Raw genomic sequence first — 16,372 nt, 5'->3', positions numbered from 1 at the left:
TACTTTGACTTTAAATAAAAGTTGCAGAAGAGCTTGTATTTGGTAGTAAATTAATCACCTAATAAAGAGACATTAAGTGACATGCTGGGATAACTCAAACTACTCTTAAAACTGTTCCTTCCCCCTCCTAATACATATGTTGACTAACGTGTGTAAGAAAGATGTCAATAATTACCTATTTTCAGCCTGCTCCTGTGAGGTCACGTGATCTGGCTCCCCTGTGTCAGCCAACGCCGCTGCAGGGAAGAAGGAATTGCCAACGGATGGGCCATTGAAGCCTAAGGGTAATGTCATGCTCCAAAGCATTACCTGCCATTGTTTGAGCGCTCTCACCTCTCCCCTGCAGCAGGTGCTGGAATATCACGTAACTGGAGAGGCCTGAAAATAGGTAAGAGCACTTTTTTTACACACAGGTTAGTCAGCATAAGTGTTAAGAGGGTGGAGAGGACAGTTAAAAAGTAGATGGGGTTATCCCGGAATTCCACTTTAATTCTTGCACCCTGCAAATTGTGGGCATGTGTTGATAGGCTTTGGACTTGTGTCAATGAAACTGGTTTAACATCAATTCAGAATTCATTGACAGGTGCATTGGATCTGCATTTGACCCGCTTCTGACCTGCTTCATGCAGGCTTTGCATTTATAACCGTGTATAGGAAAGCAATATTGGTTTGAAAAACAAAAGTCCATTGACACAAGTCCCAACTAAATTATGCCCTGGAACACAGCTGCATTCACGATATCCACACCCAATATATAAATCTACATAGATGCATTTCCACAGATTTTTTTTTTAATGCAAGTCAATTTATTGAAGGTTGCAGGACAGTCTGTAAAAATAAAATTATAGTAAAAAAACTGAATACCCTAGAAGAATTATCAATATTTGTTAGTGTTAAATGCCCATCACATAGTAAAGTGTAGAACAGCCAGTGGACATGAGAAGGTAAGACGAGAACAGACAAAACACAGAATGGTCGGACATTACAGAATACCTTTTTGGGATTCATGTAGCTGCAGTTTCTCTTGGTGATCCCAGCCAAGTGCACACTTGTCTTGTCTGTCTGTCTGCACACCAAACTTTCCTCCAAACCCTTTCACATAGTCTACACACACAGAAATCCACGAGCCATTAAACAGGAATGAGAGACACCCCATGCACAATTGACAGGTTATGAGTTATTAATGTGTGCTGTTGCTTAGTACTTCATATTAGGAAGGTAACAAGTTTTAGGCTGACCGCATGAAATGGAAATTGCACATGTTCAAACATCTGGAATTATGGTTCACTTCATAAGGCATGAACAGGAAAATGTTTGAAATGGAATATAATAAATATAATAGTGAGTGCTAATGAGACTTAAGCGGTATATTTTTTTTATATACATAGCTCTAATGATCCAGCTTGGACCAACGTAACTATGCAAAATCCACACCTAGCTGATGCCCCAAAAGCTGGAAATCACTGAAGTAGACACCGCTATTCCAATGATCTCTACTTGCTTCTGGGTTCTTTCATGAGCGGCTGGCCTGCTGCATTGTGAACATAGGTTGGACACTCGGCACGGGTGCCATTCAGAGTATGCTTTGCATTTTCTGAATGAATGCAAAGCATTCACTGATTGAACTAGGTGGAGAGCATGACATCACCACCCTACCTCTCCACCTCGTCCAATCAGTCAATGCTTTGCATTTCATTCAGAAAATGCAAAGCTGAGCGGCCAATCAGTGTTCAGAGTGCTGCAAGCCAGCTGCTCGGCGCAGGACCCAGAAGTAAGAAGCAAGTGGAGATCACTGGAGTAGCAGTGTTTGCTTCAGTGATTTTTCATCTTCCAGCGGCATCGGCCATGTATGGTATATACATAGTTACAGTGGTCCAAGCTTGACCAATGTAACCATGTATAAAATATCTAGAATCCCTCTAAGTTTTTGTTTTTGGGTTTTTTTCTGCTTTAAGGAAAGAGCAAAACACCAGCACAACTAGAACTGTTGCATTTGTTGGGGAGAGCTGAGGATTCTGGTGGGAAAGGTTTTCTGCAATACTTGTAAAACATATCCAGCATGTGATTCAACTCTTTAGCACCCGCACAAAACTGAAATATCAATTTACTAGATGGGTTGGCTTTTAACTACCAAAGTCTTTAATATTAGTTTACCCAAAATCTATATTTTCAAAGTTAAAAGTAGGAATGCATCGATATACTTTTTTTTTTTTTTTTTTTTAAATCTGTGGTCAAGTACTCGCCAATACTGAGTACTGATAGTTTGCGGTGCGATTTGCGTCCATACAAAATAAATGGGTCAAATTGCACTGCAAAGAACAGCATACGATTTGAACAGGAATGAGATGCGTTTCCTATCCAAATCGCATGTGGTTTCCCCACCACTCCTGTGTGACCCCAGGCTTGTTATAGCCTGAGTTTACACAGGAGTGGTGCTGGAAACCTCCCTGCACCAATCCTATGCGATCACACAAGCAAAAGCCACTTCACAGGTCTGGGGATTTGAAATCCCACAGCTTTCTCTTCTCTCCTTGCAGCGGGCTAGACAGCTTCTGATTGGTCAGCACCCTCTCGGTGCAGGGAGGTTTCCCATACCGCTCCTGTGTAAATTCAGGCTGGGTTCACACAGGAGCGGTGGGGAAACCACATGCGATTTCAACAGGAATCGCACCACATTCCTGTTCATATCGTATCCTGTTCTTTGCAGTGCAATTTGCGCCCAATCATTTCGTATCGACGCAAATCTCACCGCAAAGTATTGGTTTCGGGAGCATTTTCACGAGTACTCATGAAAATACTCGGTATCACTACTAATACCGATATCAGTGCATCCCTAGTTAAAATTTTCCTGTTCCATACTACCAAATAAATGATCGAATGGTAGATTTAAGCAGAGTACAGCAAGTTGTCGGCCTATGGCAATTTCCATTTCACCAATCAGTAGAAAGAACCTGGTAGATGCCAAGCCTCTTTCCAAAGGACAAAGAAAAAGTTTCAAAGAGATCACATGATATAAGGGGACACACCAAGCATTAGAATGAGGAGGACCAATGTCATTAGTTCTTTCCTCCACCTTGCCACCAAGCAGAATACTGGAATGTTACAGTTGGTTTGTAAACATGAAGGAAAAAGAAACCGGCAGAAGGAACCATAGAGGACGACATCTGACAGACTAAAAAGGTCCGTTTCTCCAAGTCTCAGTCAGTGATGGCAGCATTGTACATTTGCATATTGATGAAATGTATTTTTAAAATATAAGGATCTGTTATCCCCAAGCTCTCTGACTAAACAATTATGAACAGAACAGGTTACTTCTATGCTTCTTAGAGAAAGATTGAGATATCAATGTAGGCATGTGCCCAAAAACCTTTTTTGAAATTGTTCCAAGACTGGTTGGAGATTCTGCGATTAGCCCCACCTCAGCTAATATCTCAACTACTGCAATTGAAATAATCATGAAGACATCCTCTTCCAATGTGCTAATGTTGGGGGTTAAGCAGGAGTCCAAAACATCTTGAGAGTAGAATGCTGAACCTAATGTCTGAGTTTGTAAGCTTTGTGTGTCTTGTTGTATTGTATTTTTGTTGCAAATATATTTTCTGTGCCTATATGGGAAGGTGGGATATAGGAAGGTGGGATATAGGAAGGTGGGATATGGGAAGGTGGGATATGGGAGGGTGGGATATGGGTATTAAACGGTTTTAATAGCTCCAAAACAAGCTTATTTGATCAAAAACAAAAATTATAGAGATCTGAATTTGGGCAAAGGTGCTCAAAAAGCTCCTTTGGAGACAGGCATCCCTTAGAGTCTTTCAAACAATGGGCAGAGATAAACACTGGAGAACACCTTTAAATGGTCAGCAGATGTAAAGAACTTAGGTTTTGCAATAAATTCTATGCCAGCCACCTAGAAAGTTTACATTTGCTAATTTTAGCTACAGTAAAATACATTTTGAAGATATCATTGGACCTCAAACCTCTATAGTGTGCATGTAAAAAAAAAAAAAAAAAAAGTATATATATATATATATATATATATATATATATATATATATATATATAAATATATATAAAAATAAAATCTTAATCGTATGCCCGATGAAGGGGTCCTGCGTGGCTCCGACACGTTGCATTTGCTTATCTGTGATGTGATCATTTTTCAATAAACAACATTTGGACTCAATTTAATGATCTGTGATGTGCTGGCAAATATCTTCACAATGGTTAGCAAAGCACTGACACTCGGCTCTGAATAAATATACAGGTGGGAGGCACACAATGATGACATCATTAGTGTGCGGTTTTTCATTTACAGGCCAATCAGGTTAGGGGGAAGAGTGGTGACTAAGCTTAACATCTACAGTCCTTTTTTCTATAGTCACCAGATGGGTAAGTACATTACCATAATTGCATGGGTAGGCATGTGTTGAATTGTGCTCATGTAGAATGAATAAGGTAGGGCATGGGATACTCAGGTTATAATTGGAGTCTGCAGGAACAGGATTGGAAAGCTGGTTCCCAGTTGAGTAGCTAGCTTGTTCAATTTATGAGACATAAACAGGGGGAAGTGCATATTAAAAAAAAAAAAAAAAAGGGGGGGGGAAATACATGTTCATCAACTGCCACCACTGACCACACAAATCAAAACCACCATGTTAAGCACAAAATAAATAACCCAAGGAAGTTAAGTTTTTTTCATGTTAAGTGTTTTTCTCCATACAAGAAAATAAAGTTTTCTACATATATTCACTTATTTCCAAACATCTTCCAATATTTGCATTTCAAGTTTCATGTCCATCCACACATGGTACATTTATGGGTGGAATGTGACCTTGGCACTGCTATAGGCCAGAGGAGCTGTAGGAAACAAATTGTTATGGATACTAAACCTTTTTGTGATTCATGCTTCTCAGTCTTCCCTTGGTAGTCAAACCCGACAGCACTCTTGTCCACATTGTCCTTATCAATACCATATTTACCACCAAAGCCTCTGGAATAATCTAAAATTTTAAATAAATGTAAAATCAAAATATGGAATTTGGGTCATTATAGAGTAAGCAAGAATTAGTAACCTAGAAGGATGTGTTTTATCAATGGTTTCGGCTTGGCCTTTAGCTATGAAACTGAAATACAGTGTTTGCATAGTGTGTTTGGTATAGCCAGTTATCGGTATTTTATTGGGGAAACTGTACCCTGTTCTGAACAAGTTAAAGCGATTCTAAAGGTTCATTTTTTTTTGTAAAATAACAAAATGTGTCTATACTTACCTGCTCTGTGTAGTGGTTTTGCACAAAGCAGCCTGGATCCTCCTCTTCTCGGGTCCCCTGTAGGCTCTCATTGCTCCTGTCTGTTGGGTACCCCCACAGCAAGCAGCTTGCTATGGGGGCACCAGCTGCTCTGTGTGTCTATTCACACAATGAGCTGCGGCTTGGCCCCACCCTCTCTTCTCAATGGCTGACTGGCTTGACTGACAGTAGCGGGAGCCACGGGCCGAGACCGGAAGAGGGAGCAAATTAGGAGACAGGAACCCGGGACAGCCAAGGCTGTTATTCACATTGCTGGATCACGATGGGGCTCAGGTAAGTATTGAGGGGGCTGGGGGAGCTGTTGTACACAGAAGGTTTTTTACCCTCATGCATAGAATGCATGAAGGTAAAGAATCTTAAGCCTTTACAACCACTTTAAGGCTTAGGGCTATACAACACAATGAGACCTCAAGAATACAGTTGTAAATGGATGTGTTAAAGTGACTTTCTATATCTATATAAATCACACAAAAAACAAACCAACACAGAAAAAACCCTGCTGCCTGAACCATCAACATTGAACACTTCTAGGTGTCTCAGATGCATGCTCCCCTGGCTGTGCACTTTGGATGCTCCTGCTGGCCCCTATGTTTTCTGCAGTGATGTAGGGGCCAGCAGATGGAACCACAGTGCACTGCGGGGACCTGGCAACACTCCTTGAACTGTCAGATTCTAAACACTCTGCCAAAGGCTGTGACTCTTAATAATGACAAATCCACAAAATGAACGTGGATAGGTATAAGCATTTTTTTTCTAATTCTGCACAGAGCTTTAAAATGTATTTACTATTATAAAAAAAAGCTGCTTTAATCACTCTCAAAATATCAGGTACAACACAATAACAAATCCATTTGTGGACCAACCTTTTTGAGACTCATGCTTCTCGGTCTTTCCCTGATAATCAAACCCTACAGCACTTTTGTCCACACGGTCTGCCTGCACACCGTACTTCCCACCGAAACCAGTAGAATAATCTGTGGGATTAAAAAAGCATTAACTGAATAAGACTTGGAGAGAGATTTTCCCTTTTTGCGTGTGGTCTCATTTGGCTGTACTTCTGAGGATCACAGGAGTGAGGTTCGTTCTGCACTCCTGTGACCCGTTTTCAGCTCACAACAGGCTGAAGCCTGCTGCAGGCTGATGTCACTCAGCCATGTTGTCATATCAGTTATGTGGAAGTCCACACAGAAACTGCCAATAAGACCGTGTATTTATAAATGTATTTTCCTGCAGCAACTAGTCCAACAGTTCTTTTCCAGACAGATGAATTTAACCGTTTCAATACCGTGCAATTTTACACCTTCCTGCCCAGGCCATTTTTCAGGTTTCAGCGCTCTCACACTTTGAATGACAATTGCGCGGTCATACAACACTGTACCCAAACTAAAATTTTATCATTTTCTTCACACAACTAGAGCTTTCTTTTGGTGGTATTTAATCACCGCTGGGGTTTTTATTTTTTGCTAAATTAACAAAAAAAGACCAAACATTTTGAAAAAAAAAACACATTTTTCTTTGTTTCTGTTATAAAAGTTTACAAATAAATAATTGTTCTTCATAAATTTAGGCCGAGATGTATTCTGCTACATGTCTTTGGTGAAAATAACCCATATTAGGATGTATTTTTTAGTTTGTAGGAAAGTTATAGAGTTCACAAACTATGGTATAGATCTGAATATTGATCAATCCTGAAGTACTGACAGCCAATCTAATTTCTTGAGGTCCAAGAATGTCAGAATAGTACAGATATCCCACAAATGACCCCTTTTTGCAGAGTAGACAGTCCGACGTACTTCATAAGAGGCATGGCGAGTTTTTTGAAGTTGTATTTTTATGTCATAATTTTTTGGAAAATTAAAAAATTAAAAAAATTATTTTCACAATTTTTTTTTTTACATACTGTCACCAGTGCAGTACAGCGTCATCATATAACTGGCATGGCGGTTAACAGGGACACTGACTGGTGACAGTATGAAAAAAAAAAATATATTTTTTTTTTATTATTATATTTAATTTTTTATTACATTTTTTTAAAGATTTTTTTTCATATTTTACTATGACCAAAGTAGTACAATGTTACCATAGTAACACTGTACTACTTTGGGGAAGTGATCAGTATTTTTTTTTTTTTTTTTTTTTTTTACACAATTTGCTTATAGCAAAGAATTACTTTGCTATAAGCAAGCATTTACCTGAATGAAATCGATTCATTCAGCTTTTTTTTTTTGTGCTTAGCTGTGATTTGGTCACAGCTAATCACATGACATGTGCATGTGATTAGCTGTGACCATTCACAGCTAGGCACTAGTATACAATGGATGGCATCATGAATGAAGCCATCCATTGTATACAACTGTCATGTGACCTGCTGTGATTGGTCACAGCAGGTCACATGGTACCAGCAACGGGAGCCGGTACTCGGATCTGTCATCGGCCGTGTCCGAGGTGCACGGCCCGTGACAGATCCCGCTGCTGCGCCGCTCTGCATTACCAAATGGCGTGCACCCGGAATGAAGAGGCACATCTGAAGCCGCCAAACGGCCATTGGCCGGGCGGCTAATGGTTAATCAGCTCAGAGACAATCCATAAAACACAGGTATAGACAAGGCAGATGACAGGGTACTTTGAAGGTGTCTGATGACTGCATGAATATTCTGAGAACCCACTTTCTCCTGTCACAACTCAACCAAAACACCTTCCCTAATATACATGTTTTCCCATGTATATTGGAGCAATCTGAATGGTTGGTTTTATGAGCATGTTTGCTCTTATGGATTTCAAACAAACAATGTGTCTAGACCTACAACAGCTGTATGCCTAGATTTTAATTAAAAAGTTAAATAGATACTCCTTGTCTTGTTTATGGCAAAAAACTGCAATCTTCAACATACTTATACAAAAGTGGACATGACACCCACGTTAAAATTGTCTTCAGCATAAACAAGTACACTCTGAATATCTAAGACCTTTCCAAATCTAATCAGACAAACTTGCATTTTACAATGCTGGTAGATTTGCAAACAACCTGCTGTGAAACTCCCGGACTCTCCACATATTTATCCAAAAACAGGTTAACCCAACATAGCAAAGGGAAGGTAATTGCCTCATGCATAAAGTAACACAGTAAGGAGCCCCTGGCTATCCTTTTGGTCAATAGCAGGAATATACACTATATATATATATATATATATATATATATATATATATATATATATATATATATATATATATATATATATAAAATAAATAAATAAAATCTACATCTATAACTCTTACAAGCCGGTCCAGGCTGGGGAAAGATCACGACTTTTAAGTCGGGATCCACCCCAGAGTATGGAGCGGCACCTGGCTCGTCGTCTCAGCGAGCCGCTGAGAGCCTGAGCCACTCTCTGCTCAGAGCGGCTATGAGAACTCAGAAATCAGCGGTCATGTAAATCGCTGAGTTCTCACCCTTAGAATTGGCGAGGGAAAGTTGCAGCATCGAACTGATGCTACATCCGCCTAGGTAAGTATAAATTTAAAAAAAAATTAAAGAACGCCATACTTCTTTTTTTAATGCAGAACTACAGGCAAATATATAAAAACAAATAATTCTCACATGAATAACTCAAATGAGGTATGCAAGCATTATCAAAACATTAACTGGAGGAAAGCCAAAAGTGGTTAATGTCACAGGAAAAACTGTGGCAACCCCAGGAAAATGTCACTTGTAGTTTATGTAGCAGTGATGAGCCCAATAAGGCTCTCCACTAGCTGAGCAATTGTCAGAGGCTGATTATGATTGTGTGATGAAAAAAACAAAAACAATGAAACCCTAAAAATGAGGCTGAAATTAAATCAATCAATCCAAGAGTATACATCTAATAAATGATATAAATTTAAACAGTGAAATAGTAGTATGGATATAATAATATCTAAATGAGGGTAGCCCAGATTAAACAACAGTCCAAAAGCTGCTATAATTAGGAGGATGCTGGTGCTGAGTTGCGTGGGCTGACGCTGCAAACCTGAGTAAAACAAGCAAGGAGAGAGGAGTGCACACCCCACAGGTTGATAAAGAAGCAGGATTGCTTTGAAACTGGTCCCTGTATTTTGGGGTACACAGTGATAACAGGAGGATTTTAGTTCTTGGACTTGAGACTTTGCAGCAGCTCCATCCACCTCTGCCAGCAGTGTCATTTCAACTTCAGCCCATGCTTCCCCCAAGCCAGTGGCCAAAGTGGGGATCTGGGATAACTCACACAATGATGCTTATCCTCCAAGTCACCTGACAAGCCTCTATACCCTACAGTTGTTTGTGAGTGCAACTATTTAAATTTTATTTTGTCCATTAAACTTCCTTATGCATGCTACTCCATGGGGTATGTGCTCCTCTCTCTCCTTTCTTGTTCAAGACCCACTTTCTCCTGTCACAACTCAACCAAAAAAAACCTTCCCTAATATACACCTTTTCCCAATGAACAAAGTGTGGAGCAATCTGATTGGTTGGTTTCATGAGCATGGTTGGTTTCACACCTATAATAGACAGGTTCCTGAATCTGTCTGTCTCATTAGAGGGATGTTTAGTGGTGTGGGCAACAGGAGTAGGAAAGTATAGCAACAGGCTTGCTTTAGAAAAATGCAGCACACAGCTGTAATTTTCTCTTGGCATATAAATAATTTAAAAAGCTGACAAAAAAAAAAAAAAAAACACAACTAGCTTTTGTAATATTCCAAATAAGGCATCAATTACTTTTTCTTGCATTGAAAAAGCAGCTACTATGCCATCCAGGATCGGACAAAGAGAAAATATGTCTTCAAGCCTCACCACCCCTCCATGCTTAATGAAGACTGACAGCTCAGAGCTTTCACCAGTTTTTTTTTTTTTTTTTATTTGGTCCAGGCCTCAGTATAGTCTAGAATGGGATAAGGGTCTACATGAAGATCCTATTTTAATTTTCAAGTGCCTCTTAGAGGCATGTGTGATGCAGTATGCTTAGATTTTTAGTTTCTGTTCTCTAGCTAGAAGGCTGCAGGTTTCTATGACTAGCACAGACTGAAAATCTGCAATATGAGTCAAGTCAGAAAATATTGTTTTAACTTGTGATGAACACACAGTGATGTCTTATTTGTGTTCAAGTGTTCTTTTGTGCATTCCTGGGAAGAGCGATGCCCCTCACTACTTGACAGGGTTACAGGAGGCCAACCCTTGCTGCAGGCTAGTTGTCATGAATCACGTTTCTCGTTTTGACACAAACCTTTCTGGGATTCATGCTTCTCCGTTTTGCCCTTGTAATCAAAGCCAACGGCGCTTTTATCCACTCGGTCAGACTGAACTCCATATTTGCCCCCGAAGCCGCTAGTGTAATCTGAAAGGCATTGAGTATTGTTATGCAACAGCTTTAGACATTTACAAAATGAAAAACACAAAATAAATATTCTCTAGATCCATTTTAATACAATTAACCTTAGCAGCAAATTTCTTGTTCAAAGATGGTATAATTGTAGCACAGTTAAAATATAAACGTTCCTTTAAGTACTGGCCAACATAAAGCAGGTAGGCCACACTCATAGCAGAACCAAAGTTTGCCATATTTACCTCTACTCCAACAGTCCGACGATCATAAGGCCCCTGCTGGCATCAGTACCTTCTTCCAGGAGTCGGCCATCAGCTGTACCTTGGCCGGGGCAGGATGACTTGCACATGCACAGGAGTTTTGTCATTTTGACATGCAAACACTGGGAAGACACTATGCGCAACTTGGTGTACATAAGGAATGCGATTAGGCAGGAACGTTTATTTTATTGCAAAATAGGCATTGCAGGTCTCTGCTGCAATAAAGCCTGTCTGCCTAAACTCAAGGAAGGATTATTTACATACTCAAAAACAGCCTCCTAAGAAAATACACTGCAGTTCCATATTAAAAAGAAACAAAAACATCTATCTAGAAACACTAACTTCTTTTGGGATCCAAATGCCACCAACAGCCCCAGAGGTACAAAAAAAATTATAACATGAAGCATTCCTGTGTAGCCTAACCCTCTTTCCTCTACATGCAATAATAGATGAAAAAGCACATCCCTTTCCTTCCAATGTCAGTCTCCCCTTCAGCCACCAAGTGATGTTGTGCATATAGCATGCATGTAATCGGCAGCACCACTATGAAGCCAGGACTCAATATGACGACAACCAATTATGCTGGCTGCCAGAGGAGCTTATCTGTATAAAGAGGACTCTGGAAGATTAAAGCAGCAACAGACCATACATAAGGCCAATTAAATATATATTTAACCCCTCGGGGGGGGGGGGGGGGACCATTGATGTTAAATGTTTGCTCTTTTGTATGGTCTGTGTATTTAAAAAATATTTTGATTAAGTATTAAAAGAAACATTTTGCATAATAACGTTGGTATTTTAGGTTTTATTAATTGGTACACTGTCCAGGAATATCTCATAGCAAGGGGTATTTTTGTACTCTTATTTCCATTTAAATTTATACAATTTTGGCTAAATTGTTTTTATTTTTTTTAGTACAACATTTAAATACTGCATTTAATTAACATTCTTACTTTCCCTGTCCAAAGTGATATGGTCTCCTTGTGGGAGGAGAACTCACCTCCCAGCAAGGTAAACCCGCCAATCTGCACTCCCTTGCCACTTCCTTGCTCTGTTGCTTGAATTGAGCAGGGCTTCCAGGTTTGGTAGCATAGAATTTCCTCCAAGTGACCCAACTGGCCAGTTGTCAGACCCAAGCACTGTCACGTGGGAGAACAGAGACCTTATTCACAATGGCGCTAACGCAAGGTAGACTGATACAGCAAGGAAGTGTGAATCAGTAAATATACATTTCTGTGGGTATCAAGAGGCTTTCACTGTTTAATCTGACACAGGGTACACAGTCTATATCTGCTAAAAATCTCTAAATATCACCGCCACTCATCTTGGTCAGCTGCTTACCTTACTAAATCTTTGTAAATACCGCCATTCTTTTCTGAATTAACCTGAATCTGAGTTCACAAAACAGTAACTTTCCTCTGTCCCAAACACCAGAAACAGAGCCCACCTGTGTAATTATGCATGGATATGGCTCTTTTGTGTACATGGTACATATATTTACAAACTATACACAGAACTGTTCATAAAACATTTATAAAAAGTGATTTACACACATACAGTAGTTACATTAAAGAGGCCCTGTCACTAAATTGCAGGTAAAAGCACAGAAAACAAATCTATTTTACATCATTACTTGGAGTGTTTTTCTTTTACATAAATATGTTATATATCTGCAATATGTTATTGAACTAGCTAGAAAATTTGCCTACACCAGGAAGAGTTAACTTCCTATCACAGGCCCCTTCCTCCTTGTATGTCATAGGCCTCCTCTTCTGGGCACATCCAATTACTCTCTGTGCTGACCCAGCTCCCTTCATCTCCCTACATAACCTTTTATGTAGCGGCCATAGAAGTAGCAAAGGAGAATACTATAAGCGGTCGCTTGAGTGACAGCTCTGGGGGCTGCTGACATAACAACCAAGATAGAAGAGGGCAGCAGCCACCAACCTTTTAGGATACTTTAAATGCACATATAATCTTATGGAAAGGCTTTTGTTGAAATAAATGGTCTAGTGACACGGTCTCTTTAAATAAACTCTTTCACCCTGCATTTTGGAGAAAAAAAAAAAACAAAAAAACTAAAATTGGATAACAGCTCCCACTTTTACATCTCTTGAACTTGCTGTGCTGCTCTGAACTACTGCAGAAAAAATTAAAGTTGGGTTTACCCCCTTCATGATTAAGCCCCAGGGGCAAGGTGAAACACGCTGGGGTTGTGGCCTTGATGGACCGGGGTGAGGTGTGCAGCAGTCAGAAAACCTCCACTCATTTTGCTTGGGTTACTACCCTTGTTAGTCCTCCCTAAAAACCACAACTGAGAATCATTAATATGGTTTTGTGCTGTTCAGTCTGAATCCAATGATCTATGTCACGGCAAGATGCAGCCCATCCAGGGTCTCTGAATCAAACAACCCAGCTGGCATTTCAAGAAAATACAGGACAAGGCCAAAACATTTTTACATTTAGACTAAAAGCCCTAATATTTAGGGACATTGGCTATGTGCCCACACGGAATTTTCCAACGCCAAGCTAATCTACACACTTCCTGAGGCTATTAAAAAGTAAAGTGCAAGAATTGGCAAGAGCTTGCTTTAAGTCTGGATAGAGTGAAGAAGTGTAAAACCATCTGAAGGATTTTTTTTGCTGTCGGTGTCCCTCCGGGAAGATGCATACTTGTCCTGAAGATCACTGTCACTGACAGAAAGTGAAGAGAAATTCTTTGTAGAGCTGCCATGATATGAACTAAAAGGGAAACATTGCCACTGGTGAACAGACAACAAAAAAGTAACCTGAAAGGGGATTTTTAACCCTACCCTACTCCTTCCAAAATATTTTGGCTATATGTGCACTTTAAAGACACTTTAGGATTGCAAATCTTACTTGGTCTACCTGGCTCCAGGATTAAACCTCCTTTGGCAATTTGGAGATACCTCAAGCATGCAAACATATAGTATATCCACACACAGATCTTTATCTTTATTAAAAACTCTCACTTTTTTGCAAAAGCATGGTAATATGAAACACAAGTAATGGATCAGACCAGTTCACCAAGCAATGGATCAGACCAGTTCAAGCCCCTTTCTAAGCTAGAAGGTTGTGTTTTAGTGTGCAGAGTGCTCCTATCCTTCTAAAATGACTAGAACATTGCTGTTTTGTACAGCCATATATTTGCAATAAAGTGAGAAAGTGCGGATGTACTGTGTGTTTGTTTAGACTTTAATAGCGCTTTGAAGATCCAAGCATCACACTGTCATTCTCATCTAAATGTTTGCTCAAGGGACACAAAAGGGGGTTGAGGAAAAAAAACCACACACGTAACATGTAGCACATACACACACACACACATCTTCTCACCTTTCTGGGATGCATGTTTTTCTGTCTTCCCTTGATATTCAAAGCTCAAAGCAGACTGCAAGAGATCAAAAAGGATCACACAGGGCAGATCATTAAGAAAAAAAGGAAAGAAAAAAAATTAACAGAAAAGGGTAATACTAACGATTCAAAATAAGGTCCCTGTTGTGCAGTTTACAGTAGAAATCTGCCAGACATACATATATGCATGTATATTTACTGTTTTATGCACCAAAGGCGTTTTTATTCTGTGAATCCAGTTTTGGGATTGAAACGTTATGGCACATCCAGGAAGGTTACACATTTATCTCTTGGCTCAGCAATCCAGCTTATGTCACTTGACAATCTCAGGTTTATTCCTTGGTCAATATATTGGCATCCTCACCTTTAGTTCAGAGCAGGGAGGTGACCAGGATATAGAAAACCATAACAGGAATAGCATAGTAACTTGGCTGTTCACTGTGGTAGATATGTACGCAAATCATTTGGCAGCAAAAAGAGTGAATGAATATGAATACACACACACAAATTTAAGAAACACTTTTTAATCAAAGTATGGCAGCAAGCCAATTTAACTTCTGGGATATTGATCTAGTCAGTTAAGTAGCAGAGGGGGTTGTTCATCTGTTTCAGCTGCTTTGGTGTTAATGACATTAACAGGTGCGCTAAATGGGAAACAATGAGACGACCCCCAAAACAGGAATGGTTTTACAGGTGGAGGCCACTGACATTTTTTTTCCTACTCATCTTTTCTGTTTTTGCATTTGGCCAGGGTCCGTGACACTAATCGTAGCATGAGGAATTATCTGGACCCTACAGAGATTGCACAGACAGTCCAACTCCTCCAGGATGGCACATCAATACATGCCATTGCCAGAAGGTTTGCGGTGTCTCCCAGCACAGTCTCAAGAGAATGGAGGAGATTCCAGGAGACAGGCAGTTACTCTAGCAGAGCTGGACAGGGCCGTAGAAGGTCCTTAACCCATCAGCAGGACCGGTATCTGCTCCTCTATGCAAAGAGGAACAGGATGAGCACTGCCAGAGCCCTACAAAATAACCTCCAGCAGGCCACTGGTGTGAATGTCTCTGACCAAACAACCAGAAGCAAACTTCATGTGGGTGACTTCAGGGCCCGACGTCCTCTAGTGGGTCCTGTGCTCACTACCCAGCACCATAGAGCTCTATTGGCATTTGTCAATGAACACCAGAATTGGCAGGTCCGCCACTGGCGCCTTGTGCTTTTCACAGATGAGAGCAGGTTCATCCTGAGCACGTGACAAGACGTGGAAGGGTCTGGAGAAGCCGTGGAGAATGGTTATGTTGCCTGTAACATTGTTCAGCATGACTATTTTGGTGATGGGTCAGTGATGGTCTGGGGAGGCATATCCATGGAGGGACGCACAGACCTCTACAGGCTAGACAATGGCACCTTGACGGCCATTAGGTATCGGGATGAATTTCTTGGACCCACTGTCAGACCCTACGCTGGTGCAGTGGGTCCTGGGTTCCTCCTGGTGCATGGCAATGCCCGGCCTCATGTGGCGAGAGTATGCAGGCAGTTCCTGGAGGATGATGGAACTGATACCATTGAATGGCGCCCACGCTCACCTGACCTAAATCCAATAGAACATCTCTGGGATATCATGTTTTGGTCCATCCAACGCCACCAGGTTGCATATCCGGCTGTCCAGGAGCTCAGTGATGCCTTGGTCCATATCTGGGAGGAAATACCCCAGGACACCATCCGTGGTCTCATTAGGAGCATGCCCCAACATTATAAAAGGCATGCATACAAGCACGTGGGGGCCATACAAACTACGGCAGGCATGTCCAAAGTCCGGCCCGCGGGCCATTTACGGCCCGAGGGTCGGTTTAATACGGCCCTCCATGTCAGTGTGTCTTATGGAGCGAATATGGAGCGACCGGTCCGGTATTTCCACCGCAGCCGTGTCAGAATACCGGGCCGGCCGCTCAGCTCTGCAGCGGGACCTTACCTGTTCCTCTATCCAGCGGCGCGCTGTCTTCCCGGCTTCTGTAGTGTGGGCGCTGGGCATGACAGCCGGGTGCCAAGTGTGCATGCGCAAGAAGCGATGCTTTTTGTGAATGGTAAGGCGGTACC

The 16,372-nt window shown here is 40.9% G+C and overlaps 1 protein-coding gene across 3 annotated transcripts in view; it reads right to left on the bottom strand.

Annotated features, from left to right (window-relative positions):
* The window catches only part of CTTN (cortactin), an 82,411-nt gene that overhangs the window by 23,164 nt on the left and 42,875 nt on the right, over positions 1-16,372 (bottom strand). For 2 of the 3 annotated variants that reach the window (XM_089684596.1, XM_089684594.1), the window contains exons 6-10: positions 14,257-14,311; positions 10,544-10,654; positions 6,170-6,280; positions 4,890-5,000; positions 994-1,104 (exon numbers count right to left, since the gene is read on the bottom strand). In XM_089684596.1, the coding sequence (XP_089540722.1) occupies positions 994-1,104; positions 4,890-5,000; positions 6,170-6,280; positions 10,544-10,654; positions 14,257-14,311 (499 nt within the window). The remainder of the gene's footprint in view (positions 1-993; positions 1,105-4,889; positions 5,001-6,169; positions 6,281-10,543; positions 10,655-14,256; positions 14,312-16,372) is intronic. The other variant, XM_089684595.1, reaches the window with a different exon arrangement.

This window comes from Staurois parvus, unplaced genomic scaffold (genome assembly GCF_062004578.1).
Source record: "Staurois parvus isolate SC_StPar_1 unplaced genomic scaffold, SC_StPar_1.0 ptg000350l, whole genome shotgun sequence".
NCBI lineage: Eukaryota > Metazoa > Chordata > Amphibia > Anura > Ranidae > Staurois > Staurois parvus.
This window is presented reverse-complemented; position numbering and strand designations above follow the sequence as displayed.